This window comes from Euprymna scolopes, chromosome 12 (genome assembly GCF_053919585.1).
Source record: "Euprymna scolopes isolate OS-2025 chromosome 12, ASM5391958v1, whole genome shotgun sequence".
Classification (NCBI taxonomy): domain Eukaryota; kingdom Metazoa; phylum Mollusca; class Cephalopoda; order Sepiida; family Sepiolidae; genus Euprymna; species Euprymna scolopes.
This window is the reverse complement of record NC_136493.1, coordinates 89,540,554-89,560,605: the sequence shown is the minus strand read 5'-3', so window position 1 is coordinate 89,560,605 and position 20,052 is coordinate 89,540,554. Positions and strand designations below refer to the sequence as shown.

At 33.7% G+C, this 20,052-nt stretch overlaps 1 protein-coding gene across 1 annotated transcript in view; it reads right to left on the bottom strand.

The window, feature by feature from the left end:
* Positions 1 to 4,435: 4,435 nt before the first annotated feature.
* The window catches only part of LOC145291084 (uncharacterized), a 34,313-nt gene continuing 18,696 nt past the window's right edge, over positions 4,436 to 20,052 (bottom strand). Inside the window, exons 3-5 of the mRNA XM_080136600.1 lie at positions 18,597 to 18,734; positions 7,855 to 7,997; positions 4,436 to 4,561 (exon numbers count right to left, since the gene is read on the bottom strand). Coding sequence (XP_079992726.1) covers positions 7,873 to 7,997; positions 18,597 to 18,734 — 263 coding nt within the window. The 3' untranslated portion in view covers positions 4,436 to 4,561; positions 7,855 to 7,872. The remainder of the gene's footprint in view (positions 4,562 to 7,854; positions 7,998 to 18,596; positions 18,735 to 20,052) is intronic.

The following is a 20,052-nucleotide window of genomic DNA, read 5'->3' as shown; positions in this document are numbered from 1 at the left end:
GCGGATTCCATGAGCAAAGCTTCTTTCTTAGAACTGCACGCCTGTGGAACTCTGTTCCGTCTGCCTGCTTCCCTCCGGACTATAACTTGGATGTCTTCAAGTCCAATGTTAACAAATTCCTAATGAACCGCCCCCTTAAGTAAACACTTCAGCAAATCTCGTCACTAACTTAATGTACTTGCAATAACCCTTATCCCTGAGTGGCTTCCGGGCCTTGATAAGTGGTGATCACTGTGTAAAAAAAAAATCTCTGTTTTATATATATATATATATATATATATATATATATATATATATATATATATATATATATATATATATATATATAAAGAACAGAAATACATAGGGAATATATCAAAATAACGCTTACCTTTGTTTTTCTTTTTTCTTGCGTTATGCTGTAGTTATATTTTTTTTACCGAGTCGTCTATTTACTTCATAAATCGTGTGCTAAAATACCTGGCGGATATGTATAACAGACACTGATAATTTTTGGTATATAAAAAAGTAACAGTTTATTCTCTTCGAAATACTTACACAGTATGCTAGAGAGAGAGAGAGAGAGAGAGAGAGAGAGAGAGAGAGAGAGAGAGAGAGAGAGAGAGAGAGAGAGAGAGAGAGAGAGAGAGACACACACACAGATGTTCAGTGACAAGTGGCTTGTTGATGACGCAGGTCGTCTTCCTCCGCTGTCTTTTTCTTCTCTGCCCGTTTTACCCGCATTCCTTTGTTTATATTGATATATTTTCATGATTATCAAATCAAAGCCCATTCCAAGTGGTTGTTTACATCTTCGAAAACTTGTTCAGTTAAAGAATGTTAAATTCCACATCTTTTGTACATTCTTTCCCATGTTATGATTTCTGATGACATTTCTTGGTTTGAAGATTTGTCAACAATGTTTACGTGTGTGCACCCAGCTCTATATGCGTGTGTGTGAGAACAGTAATAATTCCGGCTTTGCTAGAATACTATTCAACACTAATTCCTACAGGTACCGAATTCCATACTAAACAATTAACGTAATTTTAAAAACATGCCTTATAAGATACACGCAGACTAATTATTTCCCTTAGGCTAAGACATAATCATTTCCTTAGATTAGAAAATTTAAACAGAAATACATAATAGATTACAAAATATATTGAAAAGCTAAAAAAAAAATTGGAATAACCTTCCCTTAACAATTAACGTAAGTTTTAAACTTAAAAAATAAAAACTGCGTCCAGAACATGAGTTTAAATATAACAGTCTCTTGAGTTAAACCAAAGTTTACAGCATAAGAAGTAGATGTACATTTCTCCCTTTGAAACTGAGAGTTGCGGTCGAAAATATTTGGGAATAAGTACCATCTGCGGTTGAAATGTACCGTCTATAATGAGGTAAACAAAACAAAAAATATTATTGAATTATTATTATTTATTTATCTGTTTAGAACGACCGAATAATTTCTGCATTGACAAGCCTTCAAACACACCTTATATATATATATATATATATATATATATATAGTAATTTATAAAATATATATGGCGATTAAGCTACACTTAATATTCTGCGTTTCATCCAACTATAGGATTCGTCAGGCTATACTATTGAATAACAAAAACATAACACCATCTACCTACACACACGCCCATATATATATATATATATATATATATATATATATATATATAAATAAGGGAGTAGTCACCAACAATGTGTATTTTTTAATATTATTTTATTATTCCGTGTCTTGGGTTTTCATTGGGAATTATGTTTGGACCATTGTAATAATGTTTTTAAGTCATTGAAATCGTTTTTACGCGCGTTTCAGACGTTCTGTGATGCGTCCTCGTCAGAAATTATTTTCAAATGTGTTGGAAATGTAAAAATGGCGATTTTCGTAGTTAATTTGAAGTTTTTCCAAGGGGTGGAGGCTTGTAAGTGTTTATTATTCATTGGCATGCTCAATTTTTATTACTCTTTTATTGCTCTTTTATTGGGCTTGTCGGGGGCGACCGCTGACCTGGCTTTCTCTTTCTGCTAATGTTTTTTTCTTTTCCTTTAGGGTGGGGTAGGGTGTGTGTGTGTGTGTGTGTGTGTTTGTGTGTGTGCGCGTGTGTGTGCGTGTGTGTGTTTGCTTTTGTTGGTTTGGGAATGTGTATATTGTTTTATAGTATTTTGGGGTTATTTGCTTCCTTAGGAAGGCGATTGTGGTCCGAGGTGAGGTCGTTACTAATGTGTATGTGTGGGAGGGGGGACTAGCTCTTCTGAAATAAGGGTAGGGGTGCTTTCATTCTATTTTGATATTTATTTTTTAGGTTCTTGGATACCGTATAGTTCGGTGTATGAGACGGCTGCTCAATCACGAAATGTTTTTTTAGCCTAGGCTAGAGATTGCAGCATTGCAACACCCGGTATCTTATGAAATATTGGTTTTTAAAGATGATTTTTTTTTACTTTAATGGTTTTCTTATACACCGAAATATATATATATATATATATAATAGAGAATTAAATACGAAATCCGCATGAATTAAAATATATGTAAGCGTATTTTACGACCCGGCTAGATCGTTAGTATATTAATAAAAACGGATGGTTGTGGATCGACTTTTACAGAAGATATAGAGAAAAATATAATTAGCCCCGAACACATATTAAATAAAGAAATTCATCCCTGCTATGATTTAATACTGCTGTAGCGATACGCCAGAGACATTAACAGGGATGTATAAAAAACATTTCAGTTACGCGTACATTTGCTGTATACACCCATGCAAACTCTGTGAACATAAAAAGTAAAACTATGCCTCTGCGTGCGGACGTAGCACAAGACTTTGCTACGTGACAGGATATCCATTTTTTATTTAATCAATGCTTAAAAAAAAAAAAAAACTTTTCTCGAATCTTTTCTTAACAGCCTTCGCTAGACCCGGTGAAAAAGGTATAAACTCTCTGCCTGACTCCGTCCTTGTGTGACGTTAAACCACCGGCATGACTTCGCGCGTCTTTTCCTCTTTGCCTCTTTTCTCCCAGTAAACCGTCTGGAGGCTTTGACCCCAGGCTAAGCACATGGCGCAAACATAAAAGGAAAAATATGTTTTTGCAGCACAAATCTCACTGGATTTATTCCCTCAAAAAATAAATTTTGTCACACCAGGCACATTTATGGAGCAAAATGATCATACTTCTGGAACTAACTCATCTCACAAATTTTATTTCCCTTGTTTTAAAAAAGAAGAAATATTTTATCTATTTTATCTAAAAGACAAAAAAAAAAAAAAAAAGACATGATTTCCTTAGTCTAAGGAGGTTTTTCTGTTTTCATCTGCTGTTACAGTTTTTACTCAAGTTCTATCTGCCTCTATATAAGAAATACTCATTAAATCCTCACGACAACAAAACCTAACATTTATTTCCAGGACACTGTTTCCAAGAGGCATGGACGTCTTGTAAATCTTTTAATGATTTAATCCTTCCCTTGCGTGTCGACACCGCACAGGCATATCAAAGCACAAGAGAACAAGATGATTTATTTTATCTTATTATAAAATAAAACTTTATTACAAATGTTAAAATTCGTTTTCGCCATTATGCTGATTCTGACACCTTGATTGACTTTTACAGCAGATATAGAGAAGACTATCATTATCACCGACCACACATATTAAGTAAAGAAATTCGACCCTGCTGTCATTTAATACTGTCATTATTTTGTTCAGTAAGATAAAAATAAGATACTTGACGTTAATTCATATCTTAATTACATCTATATATACAAAAGCGAAATTTCATCGTCCGTTTGCCTTACGTTAGTTTTTTCTTGTGTTTTTTCCCCGCTTAAGTGTTAACGTTGTTTTCTTTTTTTTACTTCGCTTATAACAAACAAACCTACGCCGCCGCCGCCGCCGCCGCCGCCGCCGCCGCCGCCGCCGTCGTCGTCGTCGTCGTCGTCGTCGTCGTTACGCTCGACGACTTCCGGCTGCGCACCTGTCGATTTCGTTCTTAAATAAATTCAAACATCTTTCACTAACTCATTCTGGCTGGCCGATTTTATTTTCAAACTTCGCCTCAGGGCTTCGGGTTCGATCCTACCCCACCCCCGAGTTCTTTTTTATTTAACACCATACACACCTACAAACATCCGGGCAACGCCGGGTACACCCGCTAGTCTTTAAATAGAAAGAAGCTGTTGGTATTTGTACATAACATGACGTCAATGTTGAAAATGAACGATCACTTTAGATCAGGAAACTCATTGATGAGAACATTACATTATCGTTACAGAACTGTACAATCGCCGATCAAAATACAACCTCTTCGCAAAGTTGAGTTAGCATACGTGTTAGTTACGACAAATGATTACGATAATCAAAAATATTCTTTGTTTTCAATAATTTGGATCATTTGTTAATTAGCGATAAAAAATGAAAACTAAAATTTGAAATAATTTGAATAATTTTTATTTGGATTTGTTTCAGTTGATCTTGTTGTGTGTTTAACAAAGTATCGTTCGTTGAGTCGCTCTCTCATTGTTTTCATGAAACGCTTGCAACAGTTGGAAACTTAATCCCTAAAAAGAAATAATTGATTAAAATGATGTGATTTAATACTGTCATTATTTTGTTCAGTAAAATAAAAATAAGATACTTGATATTTATTAATGTCTTAATTACATTTACAATATAAATCTCACTTGTCTGTTTTAATGTATGTATGTATGTATGTATGTGTGTATGTATGTATGTATGTATGTGTGTATGTATATATGTATGTATATATGTATGTATGTATGTATGTATGTATGTGTGAATGCCTAAAACTTTCTACAGAGACAACAGATTTCCACAAGGTCGGTATCGTTTTGAAGCTCGACTCTTCGGACGACAAATATCGAAGAATCGGCTAGAACAATAATTCCTTCGCCCTCAACTGGGCACTTGTCTACAAGGAGGGGTCGCTTTTTCGCTGATATTTTCGAAAGTCATCCGCACCTTTCGATTGACTAGCCTTAATTCAAACCTTTGTCACTTTCGGTTTGGCGATGGACGCAACAGCAAAGACGTCACCTTTTATTTTCACGTTCTTTTCACCCTTCGCGGTACGATTTAGAGCCAGCCTGCCTACTGCCACTTTTTTTAAATTTCTTAAATTACGACTTTTATCGACTTTTTTTTAAATAGCATTTGCGGATGGGTATGCTGACAGTTATTTTAATTTCTTTTTAAATGACTTTTAGGCTAGTCTATAATATAAATCTAACCTGTCTGTTTAAATGTATGTATGTATGTATGTATGTATGTATGTATGTATTTATGTCTCGCAAAAATTTTCGACAGAGGCGACGGATCTTAATAAGATCGATATCATTTTGAAGCCCGACATCTAGGACGGCAAATATCGAAAACTTGGCCCAAAACATTAATTTCTTCACCCTCAATTGGCCAGTTTTATACAAGGAGGGGTCGTTTTTTTTTGTTTTTTTTTTTGCCGATATTTTAGCAAACCATTATCATCGTCGAATTGACTTCGATTAATTTCAATGCCTTTTGACTTTCGGTCGCGTCATGGAGAAATCAGCTAAGACACCAGATTTTATTTCACTTTCAATTTTCCTCATAAATTCCTAATTCAACAGTCACAATCACTTCAATACGCTAGTTTAAATTTGGTGTCTCTCTCAATCTTAAATACCCCCCCCCCCGCATTTGTTCTGACGAGGAGACAATATCCAAAAATATTTTATTTGTCAATATTTTATTTGTAAGTATTAAATAAATAAATGAATATATATATATATATGTGTGTGTGTGTGTGTGTGTGTGTGTGTGTGTGTGCGTGGGTGTGTGTGTGTGCGCGTGTGTGTGTGTGTGTGTGTGTGTGTGTGTGTGTGTGTGGGTGTGTATGTTTAAAATTGTCTCTGTGTGTGTTTCTGCCAATGGCCAATGTACATTTTCCTTCCTAACCACTCTGTCAATTTCCAGTCTACAGACTCAAGATTTGACATAAGGGGTATTGAGATTTGGAAAAATCTTTTTAATTGGTTTTCGGACAGAAATTTTGCTGTAAAAACTCTACGAAACTCCTCCGTCAATTTTGGGTTTAAACACTTGAAATTTTAGATGTAGGGTATTTGGACATGGATTCAACTTTATAATTTGATTTGACCCCAAAACAATAAATGGTAAGGGGGTAAAAATTGGAATCAAAGGTAAAAAAAATCATTTATCTCTGCAGTCTCTACCATTTGGAATTTTACATAAAGCGTATTTAGACATAGGGCAAGCTTTTTAATCGTTTTTGTTTTTTCCTAAAATTTGGCTGCCAAGAGGCCAAAGTTCAAAAGACTTGACCATTGCGGTCACTAGCAAACTATTCAGCCAATTTTGGACCTAAACATTTTAAATTTGACATAAAAGATATTCAGACATCAGTTTTGGGGCGAGACTTTGGCCGCCAAGGGGTCAAAGTTGAAAGAGGTTATCTTTACAGACTCTCTCAAATTCCTCCGCCAATTTTGGGTCTAAACACTTGAAATTTTAGATGTAGGTTATCTGAACATGAATCAAACTTTTTAATATATATATACATATGCACATGAAGTTATGAACAGTACACAGGACCCGAGCAAAGCCTGGCTGAACTACTTGTATATATATATATATATATATATATATATATATATATATATATATATATATATATTTTATACTTATTACTGTATATATTATTGACATTTCTCATGTGTTAAATTCTATACTAAGTTTACTAAGTAATTGACTGTTTCCCAGCATATGTGCTGCTTCTTAATCTCTGCCGTTCTTTTCTGTCTATAATTTTTACTTTGTCTCACAATTGTAATGTAGGCGACCGAAAATACAATTGCGAATTACTTAGGGCCTTTCTCCTGTTATGGCTGACGTAACAAGAGCATTCTACCCTCATGAAGTAAATAAAGGGTTCTGTTCGAAATTTCATCCAATTCCCGAGTTCGAAAGAAACATTCCCGAGTTCGTCAATATACACCTAAAGATGATCGGAGGTTACATCGACCGAAACGTTGTGAAAATGACACTCAATATGAGAACAGTAGTCCGAAGAATCCAGATAATACGAATAACCAATCTTCATCTCCAAAATTCAGAAACGTAATACTCAGCCTAACATTCACAGGCAACATCAATTGGAACAAATAGATTGAGGACATTGCCAAGGTTGCTGCAAATAATGTGGGCTCCATCTACTGTGCTAGAAAATTACTCACACCAGAGAACATCTTATATATTTAGAAGACACAACTGGTCCATGCATGGAGTATCGTTGTCACATCTGGGCTGCTGCCTCTGCAACTGATTTCGAACTTGATGGGGCCCAAAAAGAGTCTTAAACCTAATAGGTCTCACACAGTCAACTAAAATCAACCTCTGCCCCATCGCTGCAGTGTTCCGTTCCTGTGCATGTTTTACAAATACTTTAATGAAATGTGATCTGATGACTTCAAAGCATTTGTGCCTCGACTTAAATATCTCTGACTAACACGACAACCAGCAAAATCCCACCATTTTACTGTTGAGAAGTCTAGATGCCAGAACGCGTTCTACTCTAATAATTTCTTGCCTCAAACTGCTAGACTTTTGAATGTCTTCCCTGTTTTCTGCTTCGCTGACTGTACTAACCTTCGAAAGTTTTAATGTAATGTGATCAGACATCTCGCTATTCAACTTCCCAGTCTCCTTTTAGATACGATCCTAAATAGTAGCCTTTACGTTCCAAGTAGCAATATGACTTGCTGTGGAAAAAGTTAATAAAAAACAAAAAAACAAAAAAAAAAATTGAATGAAAAGTTGTATACTAAGCTGATCTTACCCTTTGTCTGGCCTCTTTTTAACCAGCTCTCGATAGCAAGGTACACTCTACCTTACCAACGGAAGTGCATACACACAGACGAGCTTTAGTCATAAAAACGTCCCCAATGTTGTAACCCCTCCCCTTTACCCAACAATCGATGCCTGTGAATAAAAAGAAAGAATGCATTTACAAAAGTAAAGAAATAACAACTTAAATAAGAAACAAATATGTCTTTCATAATAACCAAGCTGAAGAGAATTAGTAAAATATAAATAGTTGAAAACTATGGAAATTGACAACAGACCTTTTTTATTGATGACGTAACTAACACTACTTCTTAACTGCAATCTGTTCTCTCAGCTTCTAGCAAAAACATCACGTTTCAATGAAAAAATAAACTCGATAAATTTTGCAGATAACAGCTCAGGGTAAAATCTTTGTCAACATCGGGGGGACGTAACTTGAAGATAACCAAATAAAGCTTTTTTTATTTTTAGGATCTTTGTGATCAACAGTTTTTTTTTATATACAAAGTGTGAACTTTATTTTGTTTCGATACACATAGAAACAAACCACGGAAATTAAAACTATATTCCATCTGGAGAAATTATGCTAAAAATCTAAAAATCTTTATATATATATATATATATATATATATATATATATATATATATATATATATATATATATATATATATATATGTAACCAATTTATGAGGTTGATATGCCGTTATAGAGAAAGAGCCAAAAGAACGAAAAAAATAGGACGATCAAATGACTCTTTGGTTAGAACAGACAAAGGAAAAAGTATGTCAAGAGATACTTATTGTTGTAACGGTCAGAGTTTGGAGTGAGCTGGCTGTTTATTTTGAAACACAGAATTCGAGATGAAATGACAGGCGGTTGTTTATTTTAGAAAACAAGGTTTGAAAGCTGATGACAGGCAAGTTTTCTTGTTGTAAACAAATACAAACTCGTGATGTTTAAAGGGCATTGATGGATATGTATATATTTCTCGAACACAGAGAAAAGAACAGAAGGAGAAGAAGGAGGGGAGAAGAGAAGGAGAAGAGAGAATTCGATTTTGGCGAATTCAGATGGTGTTAAAGTCGGGCAGAGAGGGCTTTTGACTTAAAACACGTATCTCCAATTGCCGAAAAACTTATCTGAACTCGAGTCACAAGCTACCGTTTTAAAATAGCTACAGCCAACTTCCTTTAAACTCTGAAATATTATTAGACCATTATTATTGTGAATAAACCCAGATTAATTGTTTATTCGTGTGTGGAATCGTTTTTATTTCCTTTCTCACCACACTAAAATCCACGGCTCTCTTATCGGCGATGTTTGCCGGTAAGCGAGTACACAACGACAGGTCCGGAGTATAAAATTTAGACGATCAACCGATAATTCTGTCACTACCCAATACCAGCAACATTAAAACGGCTAAGAATTATCACCGGCAGTGGTCACTGGAAGGACGAAAATAGTGAGCTGCAAACCGCCAGAGTCGGGTCGTTTTCAGGCTGCCGTAATTGGAGTGGAAGAGTTCTGAGGTCGACGATCGTCTCAACCGACCGGCTGAAGGGGGTGACATATATATATATATATATATATATATATATATATATATATATATATATATATATATATATATATATGAAGGAACAAACCGTATTATGTGTTCATCAACGTTTCGTCTTTATTTCGAGACTTCCTCTGGATGAAATAAAGACGAAACGTTGATGAACACATAATACGGTTTGTTCCTTTTTATTTCTCTATTTTGTCGGAATACTATTTCCATTATTTTAATCATATATATATATATATATATATATATACATATATATATATATATATATAGTAAAAAAATTAATAATTGTGAATTGTCAATCAGTTTCAAAAAGAAAAAAACAAACAAAATCAATTAGTGTGTACAATCGTTTCGAAAACGATGTTCATTTTAATTAAAATTGACAATAATTATTGAAAATAATTGACAAAGGAACATAATCTCCTCATCAGCAAAAAAATAGGGGGGAGTTTAAGGCACCAAATTAAAACTAGCATTTTCTGTCTTAAGTAAGGCGGATGTTTCCATAAGAAAATTTGTTGTAAGTTCAGTCGGTATATCTTTGGCATGCTGCTGTATCTTGTCTTCAAATGGTTAAAATAAAATATATATATATATATATATATATATATATATATATATATATATATATATATATATATATATACTTTTGTGACGTGTCTACCCTACTGATAATAGCGAACTCTTCTACTTGTTACAAAGACTGGGAGAATATGTCTCTCAGAATCAGGATAAAATTTATCCACACGTCTTGCCTCGTCACAGTCGGACTGACGTATACCCATACTCTTCATTTGTTGTATTAACTTTGAAAGGGTGCTTATCTATAATAATAAGAATTTTTTTAATTCTTATGATTTTGCGAAATTTAAAAGATTTCCATGTTCTTTTATCAAGATTTTATATAAATATTTAGCGGATTTATGATATCCCGCTATGTTCTGGTAAGGGATGCCGGGAACTTGTACATCTATGTTACCATAATTAACCCGAAATTTAACGGACGATTTTCGGCAGATAACGTAAACCACTGGGATATGCCAAAAAATATGAAATCAAATGTTAAAGACATTTTGTTATTTATTTATTTATTTATTAATTTATTATTATTTATTTTTTTTATTTTTTATTTATTTATTTATTTTTTTTTTTTGCAAATTTATAAATTTTTGTATCGTATGCAGAGAAGTTACCATGCTATTTTTTAAACAATATTTACAAGTTAAATTTAATGTTTAATATATTTCTGTTTAATAATTGTAAGATGGAAGTACAGAATAGTTACGAAACAACCTCTCCTCCCCATATTAAGAATGGGTGTCTACATGATAACGTTATTATTTCGGCACGAAAAATTCTCTGCATAAATACCGATTTTTCTCCCAGGTGTTAGTAGGAGTAAAGTTATTATTTAGAAACTTATTCTTAATATGGGGAGTGGAGTGTATTTTGTAGCTATTCTGTAGTTTCACCTCACAGTGTTTTTGTCTTCATTAAAAATTGAAATATTGGTCTTTTTCTCGTGTTTCATTGGCTAAGCGTTTCAGTATATCCCGACAGTTTCCACTATCTGCCGGAAAATGCCCGTGAATCTCCAGCTTCAGCGCGGAAACATATCTGCAAAAGTATCGACTATCGTTTTATTTAAGCATATATTTTATCGGTGAAAGTTCGCTGGGTACTACCGGAAGAATTATCTTTAAAACGTTGCTTATTAGGGTTTATTGAGTTTGCATCAGGTGTATTCGGGTTTGTTGCGAACGAATTATCACATTTAAAATTCTCGCTGACAAGAACTGTTTACAATATTAACACTTTCACTGTTCCGATGTTTACTCTAATAGTTTTCTTTGGCCGTCAATTTTTTTTTTCAAACTTCGTTTACGACGGTAAAAAGTGGTTACTAAGCATGCCCAGTAAGAGTTGAGGGTCAGTTTTTACTGCATACAATTGTGTATTCAAATTTTCACCTATAATATTTTCTTTCCAGTAATTGTCTGTATTTTTTTAGATGAGGTGTTTTCATTGATTGTGATTGTCGGACTGACTTCCTCATCTTGGTTGTTATAGTCCCAGTGACATATGGCCGAGTGGTCCTAGACGTTGTATCAAAGTTTACAGGTACCCAAAGGTGCTGAGTTCAATCCTGAACGAAGGCAGTGAAAAAGTAACATTCAAAACAGAGAATCAGCAACTATGTCCGAGAACCTAACTGGTGTCCGAACACGGTACCCCCGTAATAATAATAAAGGGTTGAGTTCGAGACTCCTACCAAACGGTTCCCCAGTTCGTTACAAAACACCTGATGAAGGCCGGAGGGCAAAACGGCCGAAGCGTTGTGACTATAACAACCAAGATGAGGAAGTCAGTCCGACAATCTCAATCATTTTTTTCCCAATCTTAAAAAAGTCCATTTTGTTTCCAACTTAATACAAAAAAACACAGCCGTATTTTTATCATCATTACATATTTAATTGTTATACTGGCCTTTCTTTAAGATTTTTACTGCAAAACACCTTTGTCATTTCAAACAGATATTTGTATGTGTTAGGATTAATAGCAAATTAATTACTACAATAGTAATGTTATGTTGAAAAAACACTAAAGACTTGCTGTCAATAATCTCCAGTGAGAGAACGCGAATAATATGGTCAATTATTAAAATAACTGAACAGACTGACACAAGTGTTTCTAAAAAAAAAAAAGAGGAAAAAAAAAGGTTCACTGTTTTTTTTTGTTTTGTTTTTTTTTTTCCACAAGAAAACAATTTTTGTTACGGTAAGAGTCTTTCTCTTCAAATCAAAGAAAGAAAGAAAGAAAAAAAGAATATATATTCGTAAGCATTAGTGCTTGTAAAAGACCTGTTAAATAATCAAGTCATATTGTGCAAAACACATAGGTTAAGAATAAACTAAATGATTTTCCCCAACAAAAAAGCCGACTCGCTAAAAAAACGAAGGGTTTTATTGTTTGCTACGTAAAACCACGTACAACAACAAAAAAAAAAAGAAGAAAAGCATTTTTTTTTTTTACAAATGTTATTTCGACGGACTTTATGTCTTACAAGAAATATCGCGTACAACAAATTAAATTTCCAAAAGTACTCTTTTGGGAACTTTTATGCTTCAAACAAAAGTATTGAGGTAAGGAAAGCTTGGATGGACATTTCGCTCGCGAAATAATATTGGGAAAACTGATTTTTTTTTATTTCAAGTGTAAATTGAATTCGTTACGATGAACGCCGAGTTTAGAGAGTCTCTTTTGCAATTATTCAAATTCCAAATAGAACAAAATCTCGCCTTGCGACAAAGAAAACTTGAAAGTGAGGAGAAGCTTTAAAAACTGGAATGAAATATCTGGAAATATGTACAGGTTAAATGTTTAAAAAGAAAGTAGGACTACAGCTTGATAGTTGTCTGACATTTCCATTATTAATGTACATATATGGAAGAAGCTTGGGAGACCTGCTATGATTAAATCACATAAAACGGCGAGAAGCGTCAGTGGTAAAAAATCATTTTCGAATGAGAATTATTGACGAATATTTCTTTTCAGAATAAGACCGAAAAAGCAAAAAATTGTCATGCGGAAATCAAATAACCTCTTTGGAACTGATCTGTTCGAAAAGTTTAGACTATGGGGTCTGCCTTTAAGCTTTTTTTTGCCAGAAGGTAGAGGATTCGAATGTGGATGCAGAAAAACTGGGGAGTTAAAAAAGAAATTCACAGACGTATTTTCAGGCGATCTTGGAAGGTGTACAAAAACAGTAGCAAAATTTGAAGTAAAAGCAAATGAACAGCCAGTGTTCAGAAAGAAAAGGAACGTTTCATACGCCGCTATAGAACAAATAGACGGTGAATTAGAAAGACTCGAAAACATGGGTCATTGAAAAAATTGATCATAGTGAGTGGGATGCACCAACAGTTTACATTAAAAAGAAGAGCAAAGAGATTCGGGTTTGTGCCGACTTCTCGACCGGCTTAAACAGGGCATTACAAGAGCACTATTATCCGCTTCCGAGCCCCGAAGAAATATTTGCGAAACTGAGTGGAGGGAAATATTTTTCTAAAATCGATCTCAGTGACGCGTATTTACAAGTTCCAGTCGATGAGGAGTGTTCAAAGCTGCTATGTATCAATACACATAAGGGATTGTACAAGACTTCCTTTTGGGGTCGAAGTCTCCCCTGCGATTTTTCAGCAAATTATGTACATTATGTTAAATGGGTTGGATTTCGCAGTAAAGTACCTGGACGATGTGTTAATGAACAGCGCTAGCAAAGAAAATCACAAGGATCATGTAAACCAAATATTTGAAAAGATCCAGGATTATGGATTTAAACTAAAACAGGAAAAATGTATGTTTTTTATGAGGAAAATAAAATACTTGGGGCAAATCACCGATGAACATGGAAGAAGGCCGGAGCCAGATAGATCTAATGCAATAAGAGACATGCCTACTTCAGAAAATATTGCGTCCCTACAAAGTTTCTTAGGGTTGACAAATTACTACAATGTATTCGTGCCAAATATGCATAAACTAAGATCACCCTTAAATGAACTGTCAAGGAAGGACCAAAAATGGGTCTGTACGCAAAAGTGCGAAGAAGCATTTCAGGAAATTAAAGATATATTAACGTCTGACTTGTTTCTGGCACACTATAATCCCAAGCGTGATATTGTAGTTGCAAGAGATGACAGAGCCTATAGCATATGAGCATGCATATTACACAAAATGGATGATGGAAAAGTAAAACCTATAGCCCATGCATCCTGGACACTTTTGCCAGCTGAAAAAAATTACTCGCAAATTGAGAAAGAAGCGCTAGCCATTATATTCGCGGTAAAGAAATTTCATCGTTTTCTGCATGGTAGGCAATTTCTGTTACAAACAGATCACAAACCATTATTAACAATTTTCGGATTGAAAAAGGGACTACCACAACATACGGCGAATAGACTCCAAAGATGGGGTACCATACTTCTGAATTACAATTTTCAAATGGAGTATGTACCATCTCAAAAAACTTGGTCATGCAGACGGGTTATCAAGGTTAATACCTAAGCAGACAGAACCATTGGAGGATATGGTAATAGCAGATATTGAAGCGGAATTTGAGGTGAAAATACTTCAAGTGACAAAATAAGAGAACTTCCAGTAACGCTTGATGAGATCTAGAGTAAGGCAGAGGTAGACGAATTTATTATAGGCACGAAAGAAAAAAATCAACAATAACCAACTAGATGAGGGAATCTATTCAATTTTCGATAACGTCCTGTTATATAGCGACAGGGTGGTAATTCCTGCAACACTACAGAAAAGAATGCTCAAGGAATTCCATGTAGGACATCCAGGCATATCAAGAATGAAAAGCCTTTCGTTTCTTGGCCAAACATCGATAAGAATATAGAAGAAAAAGTCAGGGAGTGTAGAGGATGCGCATTAGCTTTGAAAGCTACTCGTACTCAATTCGGATCGTGGGCAAAACCGGAACGATCCTGGTCGAGAAATCACTTAGACTTTGCTGGACCGCTAGAAGGGTTTATTATCTCATTGTTGTAGACAGTCCATCTCCGTGACCGGAAGTACTAAAATGCAAGAACCCCACATCCGAGGCAACTATTAACTTCCTGTATGAACTATTCGCTAGGTTTGAGGTAGTAGACAATGGAACGCAATTCACATCTATTGAACTGAAACATTTTTGTGAGGATCATCTAATCGAGCATATAAGAATTCCACCATACCACCCGAGAAGTAACAGGCAAGCGGAGAGGTTCATTGATACATTCAAGAGAGCTCTGAAAAAAGCTAGTGGATCACCGACAGATAAGTCAATCCAACAGTTTTTACAGGTTTACATGGTCACGTCGAAATGTCGAAGACACCTGCTGTAGTTATGTTCTGACGCAAGGTTAGATCGGTTTTTACAAGTTGTTACCAAACCAGGATAGGCCAAATCTAAAAAAAAAAAGTAAGATAAAAAAACGGTATAAATTGCCGAAATAGTCTTCTACAAGATTCACTGCATTGTTTAAAAACAAATAGGCAACATGGTCTATATGAGTAAGGGGCCAGATTTCGTGCACAAACGTCACACTAATCAAATGCGGAAAGAACACTCGAACAGTGAGTTGACCAGATCGCCTGAGGAAGACATCATGGACACAGTGTTTGATACTTTTATGGTGCCGATACCAGAGACAGCTCCTAAGAATAGGAGGCCAAAAAGAAAACGGAAATCAACTAAGTTGATTAGGGTGAACGCAAAACAGAAACGTTATTAATTCCCAAACGGGATATTTATAAAGGGGAGTGTTATACCGGCCTTTCTATGCATAAGGGAAATTACACTGGTTTTCACTATATATATATATATATATATATATATATATATATATATATATATATATATATATATATATATATATATATATATAGTGCCAGTAATGTCTACACTGGTGAGAAGGAGCGACAGTGCTCCACTGCCTAGCTGAGCGCTAGTCAGTTATACCGTGGCCTTCGTTATAAAGATGGCCGGCCAGCTGAAAAAATGACGTCATCGCCGAGGTCCCAACAAGCAAGATATGTGGAACTCTTAGACTGTCAATAATGAACAGTAATTTTTACAGACAGCGTTACAAAACTTCAAAATTGGATTAAAATAAAGAAATAAAGAAAGAACACGATTTATACTGAAACTCATCTAATATTAATAATAAAAAAATAATTAAAAAAAAACACAAGTTTAAGTATATTATAAGCAATTGAATATTTCGTTGTATTATAGATTTTAAAGATTAGAATGCGTTCTTTAATTACTTATAATTTACATTTTAAAAAAGTGAAGGAACACGATTTGATTTGAAATAAACTTGAAGTTTATTTAATATAATTAAATGAAAATTATGCATGTAAGATTATGAATATTTGAAGCAGAACACAAGCAAAACATTTGATATGAGTTAAGACAATAAACAAATATTAAAATTAAACTTTTTTTAAAGCAAAATGAATATTTTTTTAAATCAAAATGAATATTTTTTAATCAAAATGAATATTTTTAAATCATAATGAACCACAATATTTTTTTCAAAATCAAAAACAATATTTTTAATAAATTCATGAAATATTGCACAGTAAAAAAATTAACCTAAAGAAAAAATCATGTTTCTTTATTTCACCACATAACAAAAATAACATGCAAAATCATTTTTTTATATCCATATTTTCAGTTTGTTAAAATACGTGGGTTTGTATTACTGTACACATAGATTCGAAAAAGTTGTCAAAAAACAAATATATAACAAATAAATGTTATCAAAGGCAAGATAAGTTACTTTTCTACCAAACTGGATATATTTTTCGTGTTTTTATTCAATGTAACATGTTTATTCAGCTCGAAAAACATAGTGTTTACCGATGTATTCGAAAATTCCAGATGGCGTCTGATTCTCTCTTTAACACGGTAAGTTTGGGAAAAAGTGTTATAAATACAAAACCGGATAAAATACTGTTAAAAACTCGCTCAATATATGTTACCGTGACATAGGTTGACATATATTCGGCGGGTTTTTAATAGTATGTTGTATAGTTTTTTTTATTTATAACACCTTATCCCAAACTTACCGTGTTAAAGAGAGAATCAGACGCCATCTGGAATTTTCGAATACATCGGTAAACACTATGTTTTTCGAGCTGAATAAACATGTTACATTGAATAAAAACACGAAAAATATTTGGTAGAAAAGTAACTTATCTTGCCTTTGATAACATTTATTTGTTATATATTTGTTTTTGACAACTTTTTCGAATCTATGTGTACAGTAATACAAACCCAATTACGTTAATGAAATGAATTGTACTTATTTACTATGCCTCCCCACGGGACAGAGTTAGACACCAGGGTCGTTTTTTAACGTGGAGAAAAGGTACAAAAATAAAAATTGTCTCAGTCGTGAAGGATTTCTCCTCCACCGAAAGAGAACAAGAAATAGAATGCAGCATCTGGAGAACAGATACTACACTTTGATCTGGTCCCGAAGGCCAAGACTGTTTAAGACCACGAGTGAACGCGCGTTTTTTTTTTTTTTTTTTTTTTTAGTTTAGTTTCATATATATATATATATATATATATATATATATATATATATATATATATATATATATATATATATATATATATATATATATAAAATAAGTATTTTTAAATTTTATCTTTCTAGCTTTAAAAAAAAGTTTAAAAATTTTATCAGCCGGCATAATTTATTTTTAAATATTGAAAAATTTCAGGAAAATTAATTTTTGTTAGATTTTTAAACGTGTGTCAACAGCTTAAAAAAATCGTGTTTTAAAGAGTCGATGTTGTCTCGCATTTTCATTAGTTTTGTATGCTGTAAAAAATTTTTTTTTAATATTAGCAATTTATTTGAAGCTTCTTCTTTTGAATGGTAGAACATTTAGGATGATAATATTGAATTAAATTATAGTTACATCGTGTTAAATACAGGGGGGGAGCACGTTAAAACTTACTTTGCTGAATGGAGATGGTGTAAAATCTTTTTTTTTTTACTGCATTATAATTCTTTATCTTTCGGAAATGAAAATACTGTCACTTTTTGGTCCTTTAAGATAATTTCCTCAGCAAGTTGGAACGATGCACCGTGAAAGCATTTTAATAAAAAAAAGAAATATTACACTGACTTCAAGACGTTACGAATGCCTACCGGTGACTACCGGTGTCACCGGTATGGACTATCCGTGATGACGTCAGCAGATTAAATTATTTTTGCTCACCGGCCATCTTGTCTTTTAAGACGGTCTTGGTTATACCCGTATTCCTACCTTGATTTTCTTCTTTTACTATTGTGTTACGACACAACATTAATATTTTTTTCCAATTTATAAAACTTTAACTTTTCTACAACCTTTTTTAAAATGATATTTTCTTTCCAAATATAAAATAAATTTCTCCCCCAACTTAATACAAAAAAAAGAAAAGAAAAACACACATTTTTATCATCATTATAAATTTAACATTTTTTCCCCAATTTTTTAAGCAATTTTTTAAAAGTGATTCTTCGGTGATCAATGGGCGCACTTTAACACTTTTATAAATACAAGGATTAATTGCAGGAACGACTGATTAATATGACAACTTTACGTGAACATTTTTCGGGGATGCAATTGTATCTATTTCGTCCCACGCACGTGCATACGATGCAATTATCGGCCTGTGTATAATTCCTTCTTTTCGCCACAAAGATGCCACCATGTGTGCATTGGTTATAGTTTGGAGCAGCTAAAAAAAAAAAGAACAAAAACAAAAACAAGAATAAACTTAGATATGATGAATGCTCAAATCCATGTTTATGGAAATCCCCCAAACTATGTTTACAGAAATTCCCCAAACAATGTTAAAAGAACCCCCCCCCAATCTAAATTTACGGAAATTCCTTAATCAATGTTTACGGAAATCTTCTCAAACAATGCTTACGGAATACCGCAAACAATGCTTACGGAATACCCAAAAAAATACTTACGGAAATTCTCCAAAGCAATATTTACAGAAATTCCCCAAACAAAGCTTACGGAATACCCCAAACAATGCTTACAGAAATTCTCCAAAGCAATACTTCGGGAAATCTTTCCAAACAATGTTTATAAAAATTCCCCAGAGCAATGCTTACGGAAATTCCCCAATGCAATACTTACGGAAATCTCCCAAACAATGCTTACGAAAATCACCCAAAACAATACTTATGGAAATCCCCTAAATGACTTAAAAACATTATTACAATGATCCAAACATAATTCCCAATGAAAAACCAAGACACGGAATAATAAAATAATGTTAAAAAATACACATTGTTGGTGACTACTCCCTTATTTAAATATATATATATATATATATATATATATATATATATGTGTGTGTGTGTGTGTGTGTGTGGGCGTGTGTGTAGGTAGAAGGTGTTATGTTTTTGTTATTCACTAGTATATATCCTCAACGTATTAGGTTGGTGCAAAAATAATGTCGTTTTTTTACATGAAGCTGAACGTCAAAAAATGACATAATTTTTGCCCCAACCTAATAAAATTCGCCCGACATAGCCGACAATCAGCAAAATTATACTTGTTTCTATCTATATAAATAACAATGTTAATGTTCGTATGTTACTAATTAACTAGAAACTACTGGCCTGATTGTACTTTTCTAATAATAAAATACCAAATTACGGTGACAGTTATTAAAAAACGAATAATAAAATGTTAAATTACGATGGGTTGTGTTTTGTTTTTGGTTTCTACTATTTATTCATTTTGTTATTTTCTTTTATATAGCATTGTTATGATTTCATCGGCGACGCACGATATAATCTGGCTGTTGATGTCATGTTCCGGCCAAAGCCGAGCGAACGTTAGGACACGCCTGGTTCACAATATACACCAGTATCAATATTTAATCGATAAAAATCGTTATAAATTTAATCGATAAAAAAAGTTTACAATGCACACACCCTTTATATTTTTTGTCATCTTTCATTTTTTTTAATCTATCGAAGGAGATGCAAACAGTATGGATTCAGGTAATGTCGTTCTACTGCAGATATTTTAAC